Source organism: Lactuca virosa, chromosome 6 (genome assembly GCF_052849685.1).
Source record: "Lactuca virosa cultivar CGN04683 chromosome 6, Lactuca_virosa_CGN04683_v6, whole genome shotgun sequence".
Taxonomy (NCBI): Eukaryota; Viridiplantae; Streptophyta; class Magnoliopsida; order Asterales; family Asteraceae; genus Lactuca; species Lactuca virosa.
In genome coordinates this window covers 266819053-266836035 of record NC_136431.1, presented here as the reverse complement: position 1 = coordinate 266836035, position 16983 = coordinate 266819053, and the positions used below count along the sequence as shown (strand labels likewise).

At 38.2% G+C, this 16983-nt stretch overlaps 1 protein-coding gene and 1 non-coding gene across 2 annotated transcripts; one reads left to right on the top strand and one right to left on the bottom strand.

Moving 5' to 3' along the window:
* Positions 1 to 8691: 8691 nt before the first annotated feature.
* Positions 8692 to 8799, bottom strand: LOC145123091 (small nucleolar RNA R71). The gene has a single exon (XR_013714970.1). It is a non-coding gene; the product is annotated as a small nucleolar RNA R71 (small nucleolar RNA).
* A 1195-nt stretch (positions 8800 to 9994) lies between these two features.
* On the top strand, positions 9995 to 10855 carry LOC145122513 (uncharacterized). The gene has a single exon (XM_079058108.1). It carries the CDS (start codon positions 9995 to 9997, stop codon positions 10853 to 10855), a length of 861 nt encoding a protein of 286 aa, XP_078914234.1.
* Positions 10856 to 16983: the final 6128 nt, after the last annotated feature.

Sequence of the window (16983 nt, the reverse complement as noted above, 5' to 3'; positions counted from 1 at the left end):
CAGAGAATCACTAGAAGAACATAGTTCCTGCCACTGTGGCGTCTGTCACACCCCAAAACCGGAACGGCAGAAAAGTTCGGGGGCGGAGGATGTCATGTTTAGTATCACAAGACATGCATCATAGTAATCAAAGTAACAAACAACCATTTCATTAGAAAGAAAGTGTTTACAAAGTATGTGATTCACATAAGATAGACTACAAAAGTAAATAAAAAAAAGACATGAAGCTATTATGCTCCATCTTCTGAATCCCAGTGCGCGTACCTGTCTACTGGTTTCCTGAGAATACAAGTTATTTTGAAAGAGTAGAACATCATTTAAGCTGGTGAGTTCATAAGATTTTAGTGATGTAATGTAAGTTGTAAGTTCTTTTTAGAAAAGTTCGTCTGTTCCTCCAGAAAATCCTATATTTCCTGATTTGATGAAAGATAAGTAAAAATGACTCTACAATCCTTTCTATGAGTACTAAATGGATACAAGTTATATAAAACCCAGAGTAAACAGCCAATCGATTGTGTGTATCTTCCTCCCTAAGCCCACAACCAAACAAGGAACAGGAAATGAGGCGGAAGGCACACATCACATTGTTTGTTGATCATCATTGTATATAACCCTGGCGTATTCACTTGGTACTCACGGAATTAACTGTAATAGTTCCTTTATAATTGATGAAAAGATTCCTTAAGAAAACCCTTATTTCTTTTAGTAAAAATGGTAACCACAATAGTTCCTTCTATAATCACTTAGTTTATACGAGATATATATAATCTAATATCGAACAGATAGTTAATTGTGTGAATCTGCCCTAATCCCACAACCAAACAAGGAACAGGAAATGAGGCGGAAAGCACACATCCAACTACCAATCGGGTATTAATTATATATAACCCTGATGTATAAACTAAGGTATTATAGAATTAACCATCTAAGGTCCTTTAAGTTAAACTGGTTTAATAAAATGGATTAAACCTTTACTGGTAAGTTTCTAGTTCTATCTATAAAATGTTCTATTTGAAAAGTATGTTTTGTTCTAGAAAACGGTGTGTTGAATTAGTGTACTATGATCTGACCCATACCTGGTACTCCTTATGATTACTTAGTGTATATGGAATATATATATATATATATATATATATATATATATATATATATATATATATATATATATATAGCTAAGATCAGATAGATAGTAGGCTGGGTGAATCTGCTCTAAGCCCATAACCAAACAAGGAACAGGAAATGAAGCGGAAAGCACACATCCTACTACCTGTCGGATCCGATTGATATATATCCCTGCTGTATAAACTAAGGAATCATAAAGTTAGCATTATAGGCCCCTTTCTACTAAATATACTATGAATCGACTGTTCTGTTTGTCGCTTGTAATGATGTAAGTTTTCCCTAGTTTATAACTATCTTTACTTGAAAATAATTTGCATTTCCTTTCAAGTGAGAATATCACAATATGAAAGTAATGGGAAAATGAAAGTATACAGTAGTCTTTTAAATTGACTTACTGAAGTACTTGTTCATGTTACTAGTATGTTATGTAGCGTTGTTCTATCGTTTAGACAATTACTAGGAGTAATGAATCCTATACTCTTAACGCCTTTATCGATACTGTTGTGAGTTTTGTATATATTTATGTGTTTTATTTATTAATATCTGATACTTTGTAGATGTACCCCTTTATAAATAAATCTGGTACTTTGTAGATGTACCCCATATATATATATATATATATATATATATATATATATATATATATATATATATATATATATATATATATATATATATATATATATATATATATATATATCCATTATACCACTTTTATTATCACCTTTTGTTTAGAACAATGAGTTAGTGATACGTTCCCTTCCTAGGTTACTGGGAATCATTAGTATAATCATGTTAATCATGATTTGTTCTTCTGTTATAGTGTATAGTATGTTCTCTCAGCTATGGTGTATAGTATGTTCCTCCCTGTTTCTCTTTATAGTATGTTCCTCCCTGTTTCTCTTTATAGTATGTTCTCTCTATTCTAGTGTCTAGTATGTTCTCTCTGTTCTAGTGTCTAGTGTGAACTGAACCCCTAAACTATACCTATTATAGTTTACTAGTATCTTTACTTTGAATTGTTACTGACTTGAAGAAAAGACTCGTTTATCTACTAAGTTATGATTGTACTTTAAAAATGGAGTTTTATAAACTATAAAGTAACATAACTTTAAAAGAGTTTTTGAAATGTTTTGATCACTTATAAACACATAAGCAATCTGTTCAAATGATGTTTATCAAAGATAACATTTACACAATTATCATTGTGTTCAACTTGTATTCCCCCCCCCCCCCCCTAAAAGCATTTAAAACAATTTAAAAGATTGATTATAGGGGTATGAACTCACCTTATGTGGGTGATTCAATCGAATATACGCGTAAGGATGAGGAGTTCCACGAATGAAGTCCCGAGACACAAACGAGTCCTAAATGACATATAATGGCATATATTGGCATGTAATTAGTGTTTAAAAGCAACTAATATGCAAGGAAACTACCTTAGGGACTAAGAAACACTTGAACTAAGTGTTAGTATCACATTTGATTCACTAAAGGGTGTATACGGCCACACCATGGAGTTTTCGGCCAAGGGGTGTACGGCCATGGAGTGTACGGCCGTACACTCATGGTAAATCATGCAAAAGAGGGTGTTTGAACCATGGGGAAGCTAGTGGGTCTAATTCTATTGCTCACCAAGAATATGAACTAAGTTCTCATTTTGGAGTGTTTTGAGGTGTGTACGGCCATGCAAGGGTGTACGTATGTGCACTCCTTTTGTTCCAATTAAATGGTCGTTTCTAGGGTGTTTAACAAGAGTTTCTAACTTATACTAAGCATAGGGAGAGGATACTTACGTTTTGGAGGCTTGAAGAGGGTTCACGGCCACCAAGAACAAGTGTGTGTTTTGGTGAAAGATGAATATCTTGAAGATCTACCCAAAAAGATGATTTTCATGGATGAAATCAAAGGGTGATGCAAGATTAAGAAGGATAACAACAAATAGATGGAAGAAACACTTACGTTTTTGAAGATCAAAGTGAAGAACTCGATGATAGTTGAGAGAGAATCGATTTTATAGACTTGGAAGTGTGAGGAATGAATAGAAATGAAGAGATATCATACTTATGGGGTTGAGTTTACGGCCATCATGGGTGTACGGCCGTACACTCATGTGTACGGCCGTACACTAGCTTTGATGGAGTGTTCGGCTTGATTGCAATGCGTAGAACCTAAACAACTCAATCCTATACCCATAGCTTGATTGTACTGAGCTTGGAACCCTTAAAATGATCCTTAACAATGCTAGTTGATAGCAGAAACAAGTCTGACACATGGTTGAATTGAATGGCTAGACTTATAAGGAAAAAAATTTCGGGTTGTCACAGCATCGCCCTGGGGGACAAATATAGACAACCGAGCATCTATGATCAATGATCTCAATGAGCCTTTCAATACTCCTAGAAACCTTGATTCTAGTAACTTCTTAAACAACAATACTATTAATACTAACTTTACTAACGTTGATGCAGGAATAAATCCAAACATTTTCAGGGACTTCAGCAACTAAGGCAAATGATCTCAAGCGTACCCGGAGTGGTCCAACCCATACCAGAAGCTTCTCCTACAAGTCACAGGATCTCGAGATTTGCTCCAGCGATAGCCGATACCAAAGTTCCTAAGTGCTTCCAAACCCCCGACATGAAGCTATACGATGGAACTATAGATCCTGAAGAGCATATAACCCAATACAGAGAAAGGATGGATATCATTCCCATCCATGGACACTTGAAGGAAGCTTGCCTATGCAAAGGCTTTGGTTCGACCCTTACAAGATCAACCCTCAAATGGCTGCTAAACGTTCCCCCATACTCGATTACTTCATTCGCACACTTAGTCAATATCTTTAATAACCAGTTTTCTTGCAGCAGAACCTTCGAAAAGATCACTAGCGATCTCTACCGAGTGGTTCAGGATCCTAATGAGAAACTTAGGGAGTTCGTTAACAGGTTTGGTAGGGATGCTTTGAAACCCCAACATCGACATGGCCACCACTGTAGAAGCCTTCAAAATGGGACTTAGGAAGGATTCACCCTTCTATGAAGACCTTGTGATGACCTCATGCAAAAGATTGGATGAGGTCAGGTGTCGGGCATTGAGGTTCATAAGGCTCGAAGAGGATAAAGAAATCCAGAAGAGAAGCAATCCTTCGAGTCAATATGAAAATCCCAACAGAAAAGCCGAGTCCTCGACTCCAAGATCCTACAAAGCGAAGCCTTAATCCAAACCGGAACATCACAGGGTCATTGCCCTCGAGGATGAGGGAGAATAGGAAGAACTTCCTAAGATCACTGACTATTGTTTTTCTGTGGATATTTCAGGTGTAATTCATGCTATGCAGGATCTTGGACACAAAGCAAGATGGCCGAAGAGAGATAACAAACCCACCACCTAGAAGGACAAGTCCAAATGGTGTGCTTATCATGAAGACTTCATCCATATCACAGAGGATTGTATAGCCCTGATAAAGGAGATCAGCTACCTCCTCAACAAAGGACATCTCAAAGAAATACTTGGGAGAAAAAGAGAAAAATCCATGGAGAACGTCCGGGATTATCACAAGATCCCGGAAAAACCAGGATCTCCACCCCAAACGCTAAAATAATAAATGTTATCTCAGCTGGATCTAACATCTATGGTACCTCTTATTCTCAGGCGAAAAGACACGCCAAAGTCTCTAAACCCGAGAAGGAAGACAGGCCACAGAGGAATACCACGGTCAGCAATGAGAAGGAGATCACGTTCATCGATACGGACAGGGAAGGAATTCAGGATCCTCACCATGACAGACTCGTGATAACGCTATACATGGCTAACCATTTCGTCAGAAGTATCCTTGCTGATAGAGGATCCTCGGTCAACATAATACTCCTAGACGCTTTAAAAAGAATGGATATTCCTGAATCAGAGATAATTAAAAGATCCTCGGTCCTCATAGGATTTAGCGGGGAGACAAAACATACAATTGGGGAAATAAAGCTACTAATATACATTGAAGGGGTAAAATCTGTACAAAATTTATGTGTTATTGACACCCTATCTTCTTATAATGTGATACTAGGTAGGCCATGGATCCATGAAATGAAAGTAGTACCATCAACTTACCATCAATGCGTGAAAATGCCTACTCCATGGGGGACTTTAAAGATCATGAGAGATCAACAAGAAGCCAAAGAATGTTATAAAACCTCAATGAAATCCACAACCAGACCTCAGCAAGCATAGCAATGTCGACAGGGGGCACGCCATGTTCTAGAAACAAAGGAGCAAGACATGAAGGAAGTGCCCCTGGGCATTGAGGATCTTGAAGCCAAAGTTCTCATAGGATCCTCAATGACCGAGGATATCGAGCAAGATCTATTGAACTTCCTAAGAACCAGAAGCAAGACATTCGCGTGGAAACACGAAGGTATGATAGGTATAGACGAGAGTATTATTACTCATAAACTTAATATTGATCCTTCTTTCAGACCAATACACCAAAAGAGAAGGACTTTTGCACCTGAAAGTAACCAAATCATTCAAGAAGAGGTACAGAAGCTCCTCAAAACAGGGATGATCGAAGAAGTGAAGTTCCCAAGATGGCTAGCTAAAGTGGTTGTTGTACAAAAGAAAAACGGAAAATGGCGAGTGTGTGTAGACTACCCGGATCTTAATAAGGCTTGCCCTAAGGATCCTTTCCCCCTAACACACATTGACTCCATGATAGACGCGACGGATGGCCACGAGCTCTTGACTTTCATGGATGCTTCAGCAGGATTCCAAAAAATCTAGATGGAGCCATCCGATCAGGAGGACACGACATTCATAACACCAACAGGTATATATTGTTACACTGCAATACCTTTCGGTCTTAAAAATAGAGGTGCAACATATCAAAGGTTGGTGAATCGGATGCTTAAAGACAAGCTGGGGGACACCATGGAAGTTTATAAATGATGACATGGTAGTGAAGTCAATGAAAGCTGAAGATCACCTCAGAGACCTTAAAGAAGCACTTGATATTCTGGACGAATACAATATGAAGCTGAACCCACTCAAATGTCACTTTGGAATGAAGTCAGGCAAGTTCCTTGGATACATGGTAACCAAGAGAGGGGTAGAATCAATCCCGGAACATATTCAAGCAATCATGGAACTAAGATCCCCATCTTCAACAAAAAAACATCCAAAGGCTAACCGGAAGAGTAGCAGCACTCAACAGGTTCTTTTCAAGATCCTCAGAAAGGTGCAAGCCCTTTTACGATATCTTGAAAAACAACAACAAATTTGAGTGGAAGGAGGAACACGAGAAAGCCTTCCAAGAACTCAAAAAATAAATGTGATATGGGCATATTTAGTTTGAAAATTCATACATTATCTTAATACTTTATGTTGTTTTTATATCATTTTATGGACAAAAGGTACTTAATTAGCTTAATATTTCAATTTCAGCAATAAAAGACATGCTCGAGTGAAAAAGAAAGAGGATTAAGCGATTGGAAGCTTGGAGATTGAAAGAAGGCTGAAATATGGATAAACTCGACGAGTTGACCTTCAACTCGATGAGTTTGTCAGAATATTCGCGATTCAAGGATGCCTTGCCGTACACGTTGCATACGCGGATTATCGAAAAAAACTCGTCGAGTTATTCTAAAAAACTCGACGAGTTGGGTTGATTTTTGGAAACTATAAATAGATAGCATGTATGCCGAAACCCTAACACTTTCTGGAGGCTAGCTGCGATTATTGAAGACCAGATGGGTTCTTGAAGCTTCAGTTTTCGAGATTGCAACATAAGAGACAATTTAGAAGAGAATCAAAGGCAAATAATCATTCTTCTTTTCTTAATCTTTGTTTTGAACCATGTTTGAATCATTAGATTTTGATTTTAGGTTATTACTTGCTGTAGATATGAGCTAAAAGCTTTTTACTTCTGTTTGGATGAGATAATCTTATGAACATGGTTTGATTGAGTGGTTGGATCAATATCAAATTGGTTATTTATCTTGTTAAGCTTGTTAAAGATCCTCATGTATTGATGATAAATATTTTCTGTTAATAAGTGAGTTATTAAGTTGTATGAACATCTTCTTGATTACTTGATTCATATAGTTTTGTGAATACAAGATTGTATGCCTAGGATTAATGAATATGAAACTAGGGTTAACTAGAAAATATGTAAATCAATGTGTGAGCATGTGTGATGAACAACCACATATGAGTTGATTGAATTGAACAAATTTGATTAGTTATTATTACAAGTCTTACTTGATACGAACTAAACACTAGGAAACTTGTTAGTTTAATCACTTGATCACTGTTTGAATTAATGTGTCTATTAAAGGATTGGTAATAATGAAGATGAACCTAATCACATTAGGAATCGGTAACCATTGACATATTGATCCATTGCACTTGCCACGAAATCAACCATAGGAATAAGTGAATCAAATCTAAACAGAAGTCTCTTTTATCATTGAATCTAGTTGTCCTTTCTTGTTCTTCTTAGTTGTTAATTGTTTTTGTTTGAAAGTTAATTGAGTGTTTAAGTTTCTAGTCTTGCAAAACTAGAGAAAACCCCCCATTTTATTAATTGTTTTAATTAGATAATATTAGTATTTAATTTAATTGTTACCGTTCCCTGTGATCGATACCCTACTTGCTTGAACTATACTACTAATCGATAGGTACACTGCCTTTCGTGTGCTTAATTTGTGTTTAAAGTAATAGGATTAAAACTAGTGCGTTCTACACACATCAAGTTTTTGACGCCGTTGCCGGGGAACGGTTCTAATAGTTATTTTATTTGCTAGTGTTATCGATCCTTTGTGTAAGATTTTTCTTGCATAAAGTTACCTTTTTTCAGTTTTTATTTTCGTATTAGATTTCAGCTTTTTTTCGTTAAAACCGTCGAGTTTATTATAGAAAACTCAACGAGTTCATCGCGTTTTCAGTTTCGTTACTTCTTCGTTTTTGTTCGTTTTACGCGTGTTTTTTTGTTTTGTTTCAGGTTTTTATGACCCGAGGTTCTAGTTCCACACTAATACCACCCATGGAAGATCCATAGTCGATTATTCACCAAAAAAGGGGCAAAGAAATTGAAGAACCTAATAATCTCAACGAAATCCACGACGAGAAGGTAGAAGGTTACGAATCCGACATACCCACGTTTGGTGAAGAAAGCAGTTCCGAACGAGAAGACATCATGGTCGACATCGCCGATATACCAATGGGGGAATATAAGAAGCGCATAAGAGATGGTACCGGGCCGGGACTCGTGCAACCCGCAATCCCAGCTAATGCCAACTTTGAGCTGAATGGTCACATACTCGCCCAACTAAGAGACATTCCGTTCTATGGGAAGGATCACGAAGATGCTTATAAGCATATTGAAGAAGTCATGGACATTGCCGACTACTTCCACATGCCAAACGTGCCTCGCGATACTGTTTTACTTCGGATGCTACCGGTTACATTCAAAGGGGCCGCAAAGGAATGGTTGAAATCCCTACCTCCAAGATCCATTACAACATGGCAAAAGATGCGTGAAGAGTTCATTGATCAATTTTGTCTACCTTCCAAGATAGCAAATTTGAAGAAAGCTATTGCTAATTTCGAGCAGATGCCAGGAGAATCACTTTATAAGGCGTGGGAGAGATACAAGGGTTTGATAAGAAATTGTCCTCAAAACGACTTGAATGTGCAACAAGAGGTTTCCATCTTTTATGATGGTGTGAACGTCACAACTAGGCAATTACTTGATTCCCAAGGACCCCTCACGAAGAAACCACCAGCTGTTATTAAAACTTTAGTGGAAGAGTTCTCCAAACATTCAAGGGAGTATCACAACCCAAGGAACGACACGACTAGAGGCATGGTGAACTCAATTTCTGATGATATGGCTGCAATGATGGCAAAGCTAGAAAGTATGGATCGTAGGATGACAAAGATGGATCAATCCATCCATGCCATTCGGGTGGGTTGTGACAATTCTAGCGGTCCCCATCTCACTAAAGATTGTGATCTTGATGAGAACGGCAACCGAAAGGCACAAGTTTGTTATTCTAGTGGCGATAGATTGGATGATGATTGGCGAAAAACCAAGAAGGAGTGGTTTCCCTACGATGAATACAAGAAGACAAATAAGGAGAGATATAGGCAAAAGGCGCGTGGGTTTTATCAAAAAGAGGAACCAGTACAAGAGAAAAAGACGGATCTTGAAGCTATGTTAGCCCGATTTGTTAGTGCCTCCGAAAAAAGGCATGACGATGCCGATGCGGCCATTAGAGATCAACAAAAGATGATGAAGGAGCACAAAGCAATGATGATGGATCAACAATCTCTACTCCGGAATCAACAAGCTTCAATACTGAATATTGAAAAACAACTTGGGCAACTTGCCAAGCAATTCAACGAAAGAACACCGGGCGGACTTCCAAGCGATATCGAAAAAAATCTGAAGGGAGCACATATTAACATAGTGACAACAAGAAGCGGGAAGATAGTCACACCCCTGACCCCAATCCCAAATGAAGACCCTAAGGAGGTACAAGAAAAACACCAAGAAAATCCGGAATCACATACAGTGGAGAAAACTCGTCGAGTTCTTGAAAAAAACTCGACGAGTTCCTTACCTGATGAGAAAAATCAGCCTCCAGCCAAGCCATACCAGCCACCATTGCCATTTTCGGGCCGAGCTCGACAAGAGAAGTAGAATGAAGACTACCAAAAGTTCCTGGAGCACATAAAGGCCTTACAAATCAATATTCATTTTATCGAAGCGGTCGCACAAATGCCCAAATATGCCAAGTTCTTAAAGGAACTTCTCACAAATAGAAAGAAGATGGAGGAAGCATCCAAAGTGGTTCTAAATTAGAATTGTTCAGCTACAATGTTGAACAAATTGCCAAAGAAGATGGGTGACCCGGGTAGCTTGACAATACCTTGCCAATTTGGAAATTTATCCACTAGCTACGCATTGGCCGATTCGGGGGCATGTGTAAACCTCATGCCTTATTCTTTCTTTAAGAAACTAAACCTTCCAGAGCCAAGACCAATCCGAATGGCGATCCACTTAGCAAACAAGATGGTGACATTCCCGAGAGGCATATGTGAAGATTTATTGGTAAAAGTCGATAAGTTTGTCTTCCCGGCGGATTTCATTGTACTAGATACGGAGGAGGATCATCAAGTGCCAATAATTCTTGGGAGACCATTTTTGAACACCGCTAGTGCCATAGTTGACATACAAGAATCCAAGCTTACCCTTCGGGTGGGAGAAGACTCGGTTACCTTTGGAGTGTATAAAGCCATGAAACATTCAAAGTTTAGTGATGACACGACTTTTTCGGTGGATATCTTGGAAGAGTTGTTGGAAGAGTGGCAAGAAGACAAATCAAGTGAACATATCTTCACTCCAGAAGATGACTTTGATGCTGAGAGAGACCTGAAGGAGCTAGAAAAATTGCTTGAAGAATCCGAATACGAAGAACTAATCAGAAGCACTGAACAGAAAAGTCGACGAGTTTCAAGCAATAACTCGACGAGTTGTGACGAAAAATCGCGATCAGATGAAAATTTTGGCCTAAACTCGACGAGTTTCTTCCCAGAACTCGACGTGTTTACTATACAAAGCACAAAACTGGAGCTGAAAACATTGCCGGAACACTTGGAATACGCATTCCTGGAAGAAGGTGAACAACAGCCTGTTATTATTGCATCCGATCTTACCCATCCCGAAAAGAGGAATTAGTTAAAGTTTTGAAGAAAAGGAAGAATGCCATCACATGGATAATCACCGATATAAAAGGAATAAGTCCTTATTGTTCTCACAAAATCAATCTTGAAGAAGGAGCAAAGCCAATAGTGCAACATCAAAGGCGATTAAACCCAAACATGCAAGAAGTGCTCAAAAAGGAGGTAGTCAAGCTCTTGGATGTTGGGATCATTTATTCAATTTCTGATAGTCCATGGGTTAGTCCTGTTCAAGTAGTACCAAAGAAAGGAGGGATGACCGTCGTGACGAAAAAAAAGAACGAGCTTATACCTACACAAATGGTAACCGGTTGGCTAGTGTGCAACGATTATCGAAAGCTAAACGATGCCACTTGCAAAGACCACTTCCCTCTACCTTTTATTGATCAAATGCTTGATAGATTATCTGGCCATTGCTATTATTGTTTTTTAGATGGATTTTCAGGTTACTTTTAAATCCCAATTGACCCAAATGATCAAGAGAATACCACTTTCACTTGTCCAAGTGGAACATTTGCATATCGACGTATGCCTTTTGGGTTATGAAATGCGGCCACCACCTTTCAACGATGCATGACGACGATATTCCACGATATGGTGGAGAGGTTTATGGAAGTATTCATGGATGATTTTTCTATTTTTGATTCTTCCTTTAATGATTGTCTGGCTAACCTTGATTTGATGCTTGCTAGGTGTGAAAAGACAAATCTAGTTTTGAATTGGGAAAAGTGTCACTTCATGGTAAAAGAAGGGATTGTATTAGGCCATAAAGTGTCCAAAGCGGGGATTGAGATGGATCGGGCAAAAATTGATACCATTGCTAAATTACCTCCACCAACCAATGTGAAGGGCGTTAGGAGTTTTTTAGGTCATGCGGGTTTTTACCGTCGTTTTATAAAAGACTTTTCTAAAATAACTCGACCTTTAACTCAACTACTTTTGAAAGATGCACCTTTTAATTTTTCGAAAGAATGTCTAAATGCTTTTGAAATATTGAAAGAAAAATTAACTAACGCCCCGATCATTATCGCCCCGAATTGGAATTTACCATTTGAAATAATGTGTGATGCAAGTGATTTTGCCTTAGGTGTTGTGCTTGGTCAAAGGGTCGATAAACATTTTCAACCAATCTATTATGCAAGCAAAACCTTAAATCCGGCCCAAGAAAATTATACCACAACTGAAAAACAATTATTGGCTGTGGTCTATGCTTTTGATAAATTTCGTCCTTATCTTATATTATCTAAAACCACTGTTTTTACTGACCATTCTGCAATTAAATATTTGTTTGCTAAGCAGGATGCGAAACCTAGGTTGATCAGGTGGGTGTTGTTACTTCAAGAATTTGATATCGAGATCAAGGACAAGAAAGGAATGGAGAATGTAGCGGCCGACCATCTTTCAATATTAGAGAATCCAGAAAGGGATGAATTTGACCACAAGGGTATTGGGGATAGTTTTCCAGAAGAGTACTTAATGGTGATCATGGGAGAAGAACCATGGTATGCTGACATTGCCAACTTTTTGGCTGGAGACTTTCTTCCAAAGGGGCTTACTCATCAGCAGAACAAGAAACTCTTTTCAGAGTTGATATATTATTTTTGGGATGAGCCCTATCTTTTTAGGAGTTGTGCAGATGGGATCATTAAAAGGTGTGTGTTTGGAAAAGAAATCTGCGACATTCTAGAGCATTGCCATAATGGACCTGCAGGAGGACATCATGGGGTTCAATATACTGCTAAAAAGGTGTTTGATGCAGGATTCTATTGGCCAACAATTTTCAAGGATGCTGCCACCTATGTGAGAGAGTGTGATGCTTGCCAAAGATCAAGGAATATTTCTGCAAGGAATGAAATGCCTCAAAGAAGCATCCAAGTGTGTGAAGTATTTGATGTGTGGGGTATAGATTTCATGGGGCCATTTCCATCATCTAAGGGGCACAAATACATACTTGTAGCAGTGTACTATGTATCAAAGTGGGCAGAAGTGCAGGCATTACCACCAAATGATGCAAGGGTTGTGGTAAAGTTTTTGAAGAAATTATTTTCTAGGTTTGGAGTACCAAATGCTTTGATAAGTGATAGGGGAACCCACTTTGCTAATGAACAATTAGCAAAGGTATTGCAAAGATATGGTGTATGACAGATTTTCAACACCTTATCATCCACAAACGAATGGTCAAACTGAGATCACGAATAGAGCACTTAAGAGAATTCTAGAAAGGTCAGTGGGCATTCATCAGAAAGATTGGGTAGATAAGTTAGATGATTCACTTTGGGCGTTCAGGACTGCATTCAAGGCACCCATTGGAACCACACCTTATAGGTTAGTTGATGGAAAAAATTGTCATTTCTCAGTGGAACTTGAGCACAAGGCCTATTGGGCTTTGAAAACATGTAATTTTGAACCAAATGAGTTGCATGCCAATCGACTCTTGCAAATGAATGCCTTGGAGGAATTGAGAAACGAGTCATACACTAACTCGTTGATTTATAAGGACAAGACAAAAAAATTGCATGATTCAAGATTGAAGGGTAATAAGGAAGTTGAAGAAGGGCAAAAAGTTCTTTTATATAATTCAAGACTTAAACTTTTTCCGGGCAAACTACGCACTCGTCGGACTGGGCCTTTCACAATTAAGCATGTTTTTCCATATGGGGTGATTGAATTGTGGAATAAAGATGGGATAAGTTTCAAGGTCAATGGTCATAGGGTTAAGAAATATGAAGAAGGAATTCCTAAGGAAGCAGAAATTGAAGAAGGACTAGATCTTGTGAAGACCGCAACAACGTAGGGCGGGAAGGAGTCCAGCTAAAGACTCCTTAAAAAGAAGAGCTTGCGGGAGGCAACCCAACATTTGAGTTTGCTTTCTTTATCTTTTTAATCTTTCATTTTATTTTTGTGTGTTTTATTAGGATTTTCAGTCTTTATCTTCCAAATTTACTCAAAATATAACTAGGAGGACTAACAAAGTTAAGTGTGGGGTGGTTCTTTATTTTCACAAAGGAATCAATTTTTTTTCAAACAGAGGAGAAAACTCGTCGAGTTCTAGGTCCTTACTCGACGAGGCCATTTCAAAAATCCTGATATTTCGGTCAAACATGTGTCAACTCGACGAGTTGGGCTACAACTCGACGCGTTGCGTTTTATTACCGAAAAAAATATATTTTTTTAATTGCTGTAAATTAGGGTTTTTTACCCTAAAAGGTAAACCCACATCTCACAGCCGTCACCCCCTCATTCCAGTCGACCAAGAATCCTCCCAAGCAACTTCTTCCTATTTTGTGCTTTCTCCTTCAAATTTCTTCAAAAAGGTAAGATTTTTAATTCATATTTTTGTTAAAGTTTCGATTTTTAGTAGATAGATGGCTCCATTTTGTTTAAATAACCCGGTTTTGAGTTTTCACATGAGCATTAGGGTTTAGATTTTGACTAAATTAGGATGTTTCTACTAGTTTTATCCATGGATTCTTGCTTATTTTGCTATCCTAGACAAACCCCTGAGTGAAATTTTGTGTTAAATGGTTGGATATATTGAACCCGAGAAGGATTTTTTTCGCACCTGTTGCAGAACTCGACGAGTTATGCATGAACTCGACGAGTTTATGTTGCTGTAAGACAGTTTTATTTCTTTTAACATTTTTTGTGTTTGTTTGGTTTGCTATGAATTTGGTTTTGTAGAATCATGTCAAGAAGCAGGAACCAAAGTTCTCAAAGAGGTCAAAGGGGCTTTCCATGGCTTGATTTTCCTCAAATGGGCTCAAAAGCGACCTTGGTGGCATGGAGGAAAAAGCTGGAAAAACTGAAAAAGAAAGTCTTATATTTGCCAAATGATTTGGATTGGCTAAGTTTGGAACAATGGGGGATTAGTTGGAGAAATTAATCCTTATCTTACTAAGGTTTTCATTCAAGATGAAGTGAGGGTTATATGTGATGCTTGGAGGCAAATTTTCCAACTACAAGAGCCGGTTTATCAAGAATTATGCTGGGAGTTTTATTCTACTATTACATTCCGTGGGGGCGAAGACTACTTTGACACTAGTGTGCTTACTTTTATGCTTGGGGGCAAGTTTAGAAAGTGTAGTATGGCTGAATTAGCATGGAGAATGGGTTTGTACGAGGAGAATGTAGCTATGACAGAAGCTTTTGGGATATTTCTAGAGAGTTGTCATAAAGATTTTCCCAATGGTGAAGATGCGGCGAGATGGTGGCATACAATTGACAATGGGGTTTATATTCCATCCGCGGCTCAGGAGGCGAGTATCCGGTCACCTATCCATCGTCTTATCCACCGCTTCATCTCAAGTTCCATAAACATGCGTAAAGATGATGATAAAGTGCCGAGCCGAGACATCTTCTTCTTATGGTGTATTCTTACACCGAACATATTTTGCAATATTCTATATTGCTTGGCAAAGTATTTGGCGGAAAGTGGGGTGAAGATTAGGACAACTTCACGGATTTGTGGTGGAATGTTCGTGACTAGATTGGCAAGGTCATATGAAGTCATTGGTGGAAGAGTTGGGAATCCATTAACAATGGTACCACAACCCGCTTTTAGTCCTTTTCTTTATAGGAGGGCTAGGATTATTGAAGATTATGGCGGGGGGCAATTTTGGTGTTCCCAGGGTTGATGAAATTATGACACCCGAACAACCGGGAAGGCGGGTTCGTCCAAGACAAGACTACATGCAAGAGGATCCTCCCACCATCCCAATAAATGATGAACTTCCCATGGACCCTTATAATGTTGAACTAAGGGCATTCCAATATGAATTGGCGCAAAGTTTGAATTATGGTCATATAAATTTTTTCCATATGATGCATCATTTGAACATACCGAGGATGGATGATGCGCCCGACTTTCCGTATGTGATGAGTTGGAACGAGAGGTGGAGTGCGCGACAAGGTGGAGCCGGAGGAAGTGGGTTAGGAGGAGAAGAGAGTGAAGATGAAGACTAATTATCCTTTTCTTTGTTTTTTTTATTTTGTTTGGTTTGTTTAAACTCTTTTAATTTTGTTTGGTGTGTTTTTCTTTTGATTTGTGTGGTTGATGTTTAAACTTAAGTAATTTAGGATTTTTATTAGTATGTTTTCCTTTTGTTACTTGGTGTTTGTTTTTGTTCTTTTCAAAATATAGGGTGAGGGATAGAATGAAAGAATAGAGCGTGAGCGGTATAATGTGAGATCGAGTCTAAAACGAGAAGAATGAGAGAATTGAGTCTTTTTACAAGTTCGGTGAATAAATAGCTGAAAGAATGTGTTTTTACTGAAGGAAAATGAGGGGGGATACTGCTACCGTCATTCCATAGAAATCCAGAAACTAACCTGAAGTTGGAGTAATTTGTGTTCACTCAGTGAAGAAAACTCGTCGAGTTCCTTATATAAACTCGATGAGTTCCTACGAAAAAAAACCCGACTGTGCTAGCTTTAACAACTAAACTCGTCGAGTTCCCTCTATAAACTCGATGAGTTACTCTTTCTCTTATCTCCAAGTTGGTGATTTGACTGCATTTGACCGAGGCAATTGGCGATACTATTAAAGATCAATTTCCGAGCATGTCCAAGTTCTTTTTCCTCTATATTTTGGAGCATAACCACACAAGATTTGACACCCAAGGCGTGGATGAGTTGTTCCCATGTCTAAAGTCAACTGAAGATGGAGATTTCAAAGAAAAATATCAACCTCGCAACTTCTACCCCAGGGGAGTTTGTTCTAATTCTCTCTTTACTTTTATATTCTTTTTCGTGCATAACATGCAATGGGGACATTGCATAATTTAAGTGTGGGGTAGGGGTTGATTACATTTAGTGAAAAAAATTAGAATCCTTTGAATCCTTGGCTTGAGAAAAAAAATTGCATAAAAAATTTGCTAGGGTTAATTCATAAAATTATGGTAAAAGCAATTAGGATTCATGTTAATATTGTGTTTGATGATTCTATGAAGACCCAAATGTTTAGTTGAGCCAATATACGTTATAATACATTTGTGGCCTCCTTTATTCTAGTGAAATCATGGGACAAAAACACAACATCGATTAGTTTGAGGATTGCAACATATTTAGCATCGTGTACTAGAAATGTATCCAGGAAAGCTCAAGTAGTCATTGCACATAATACTAATG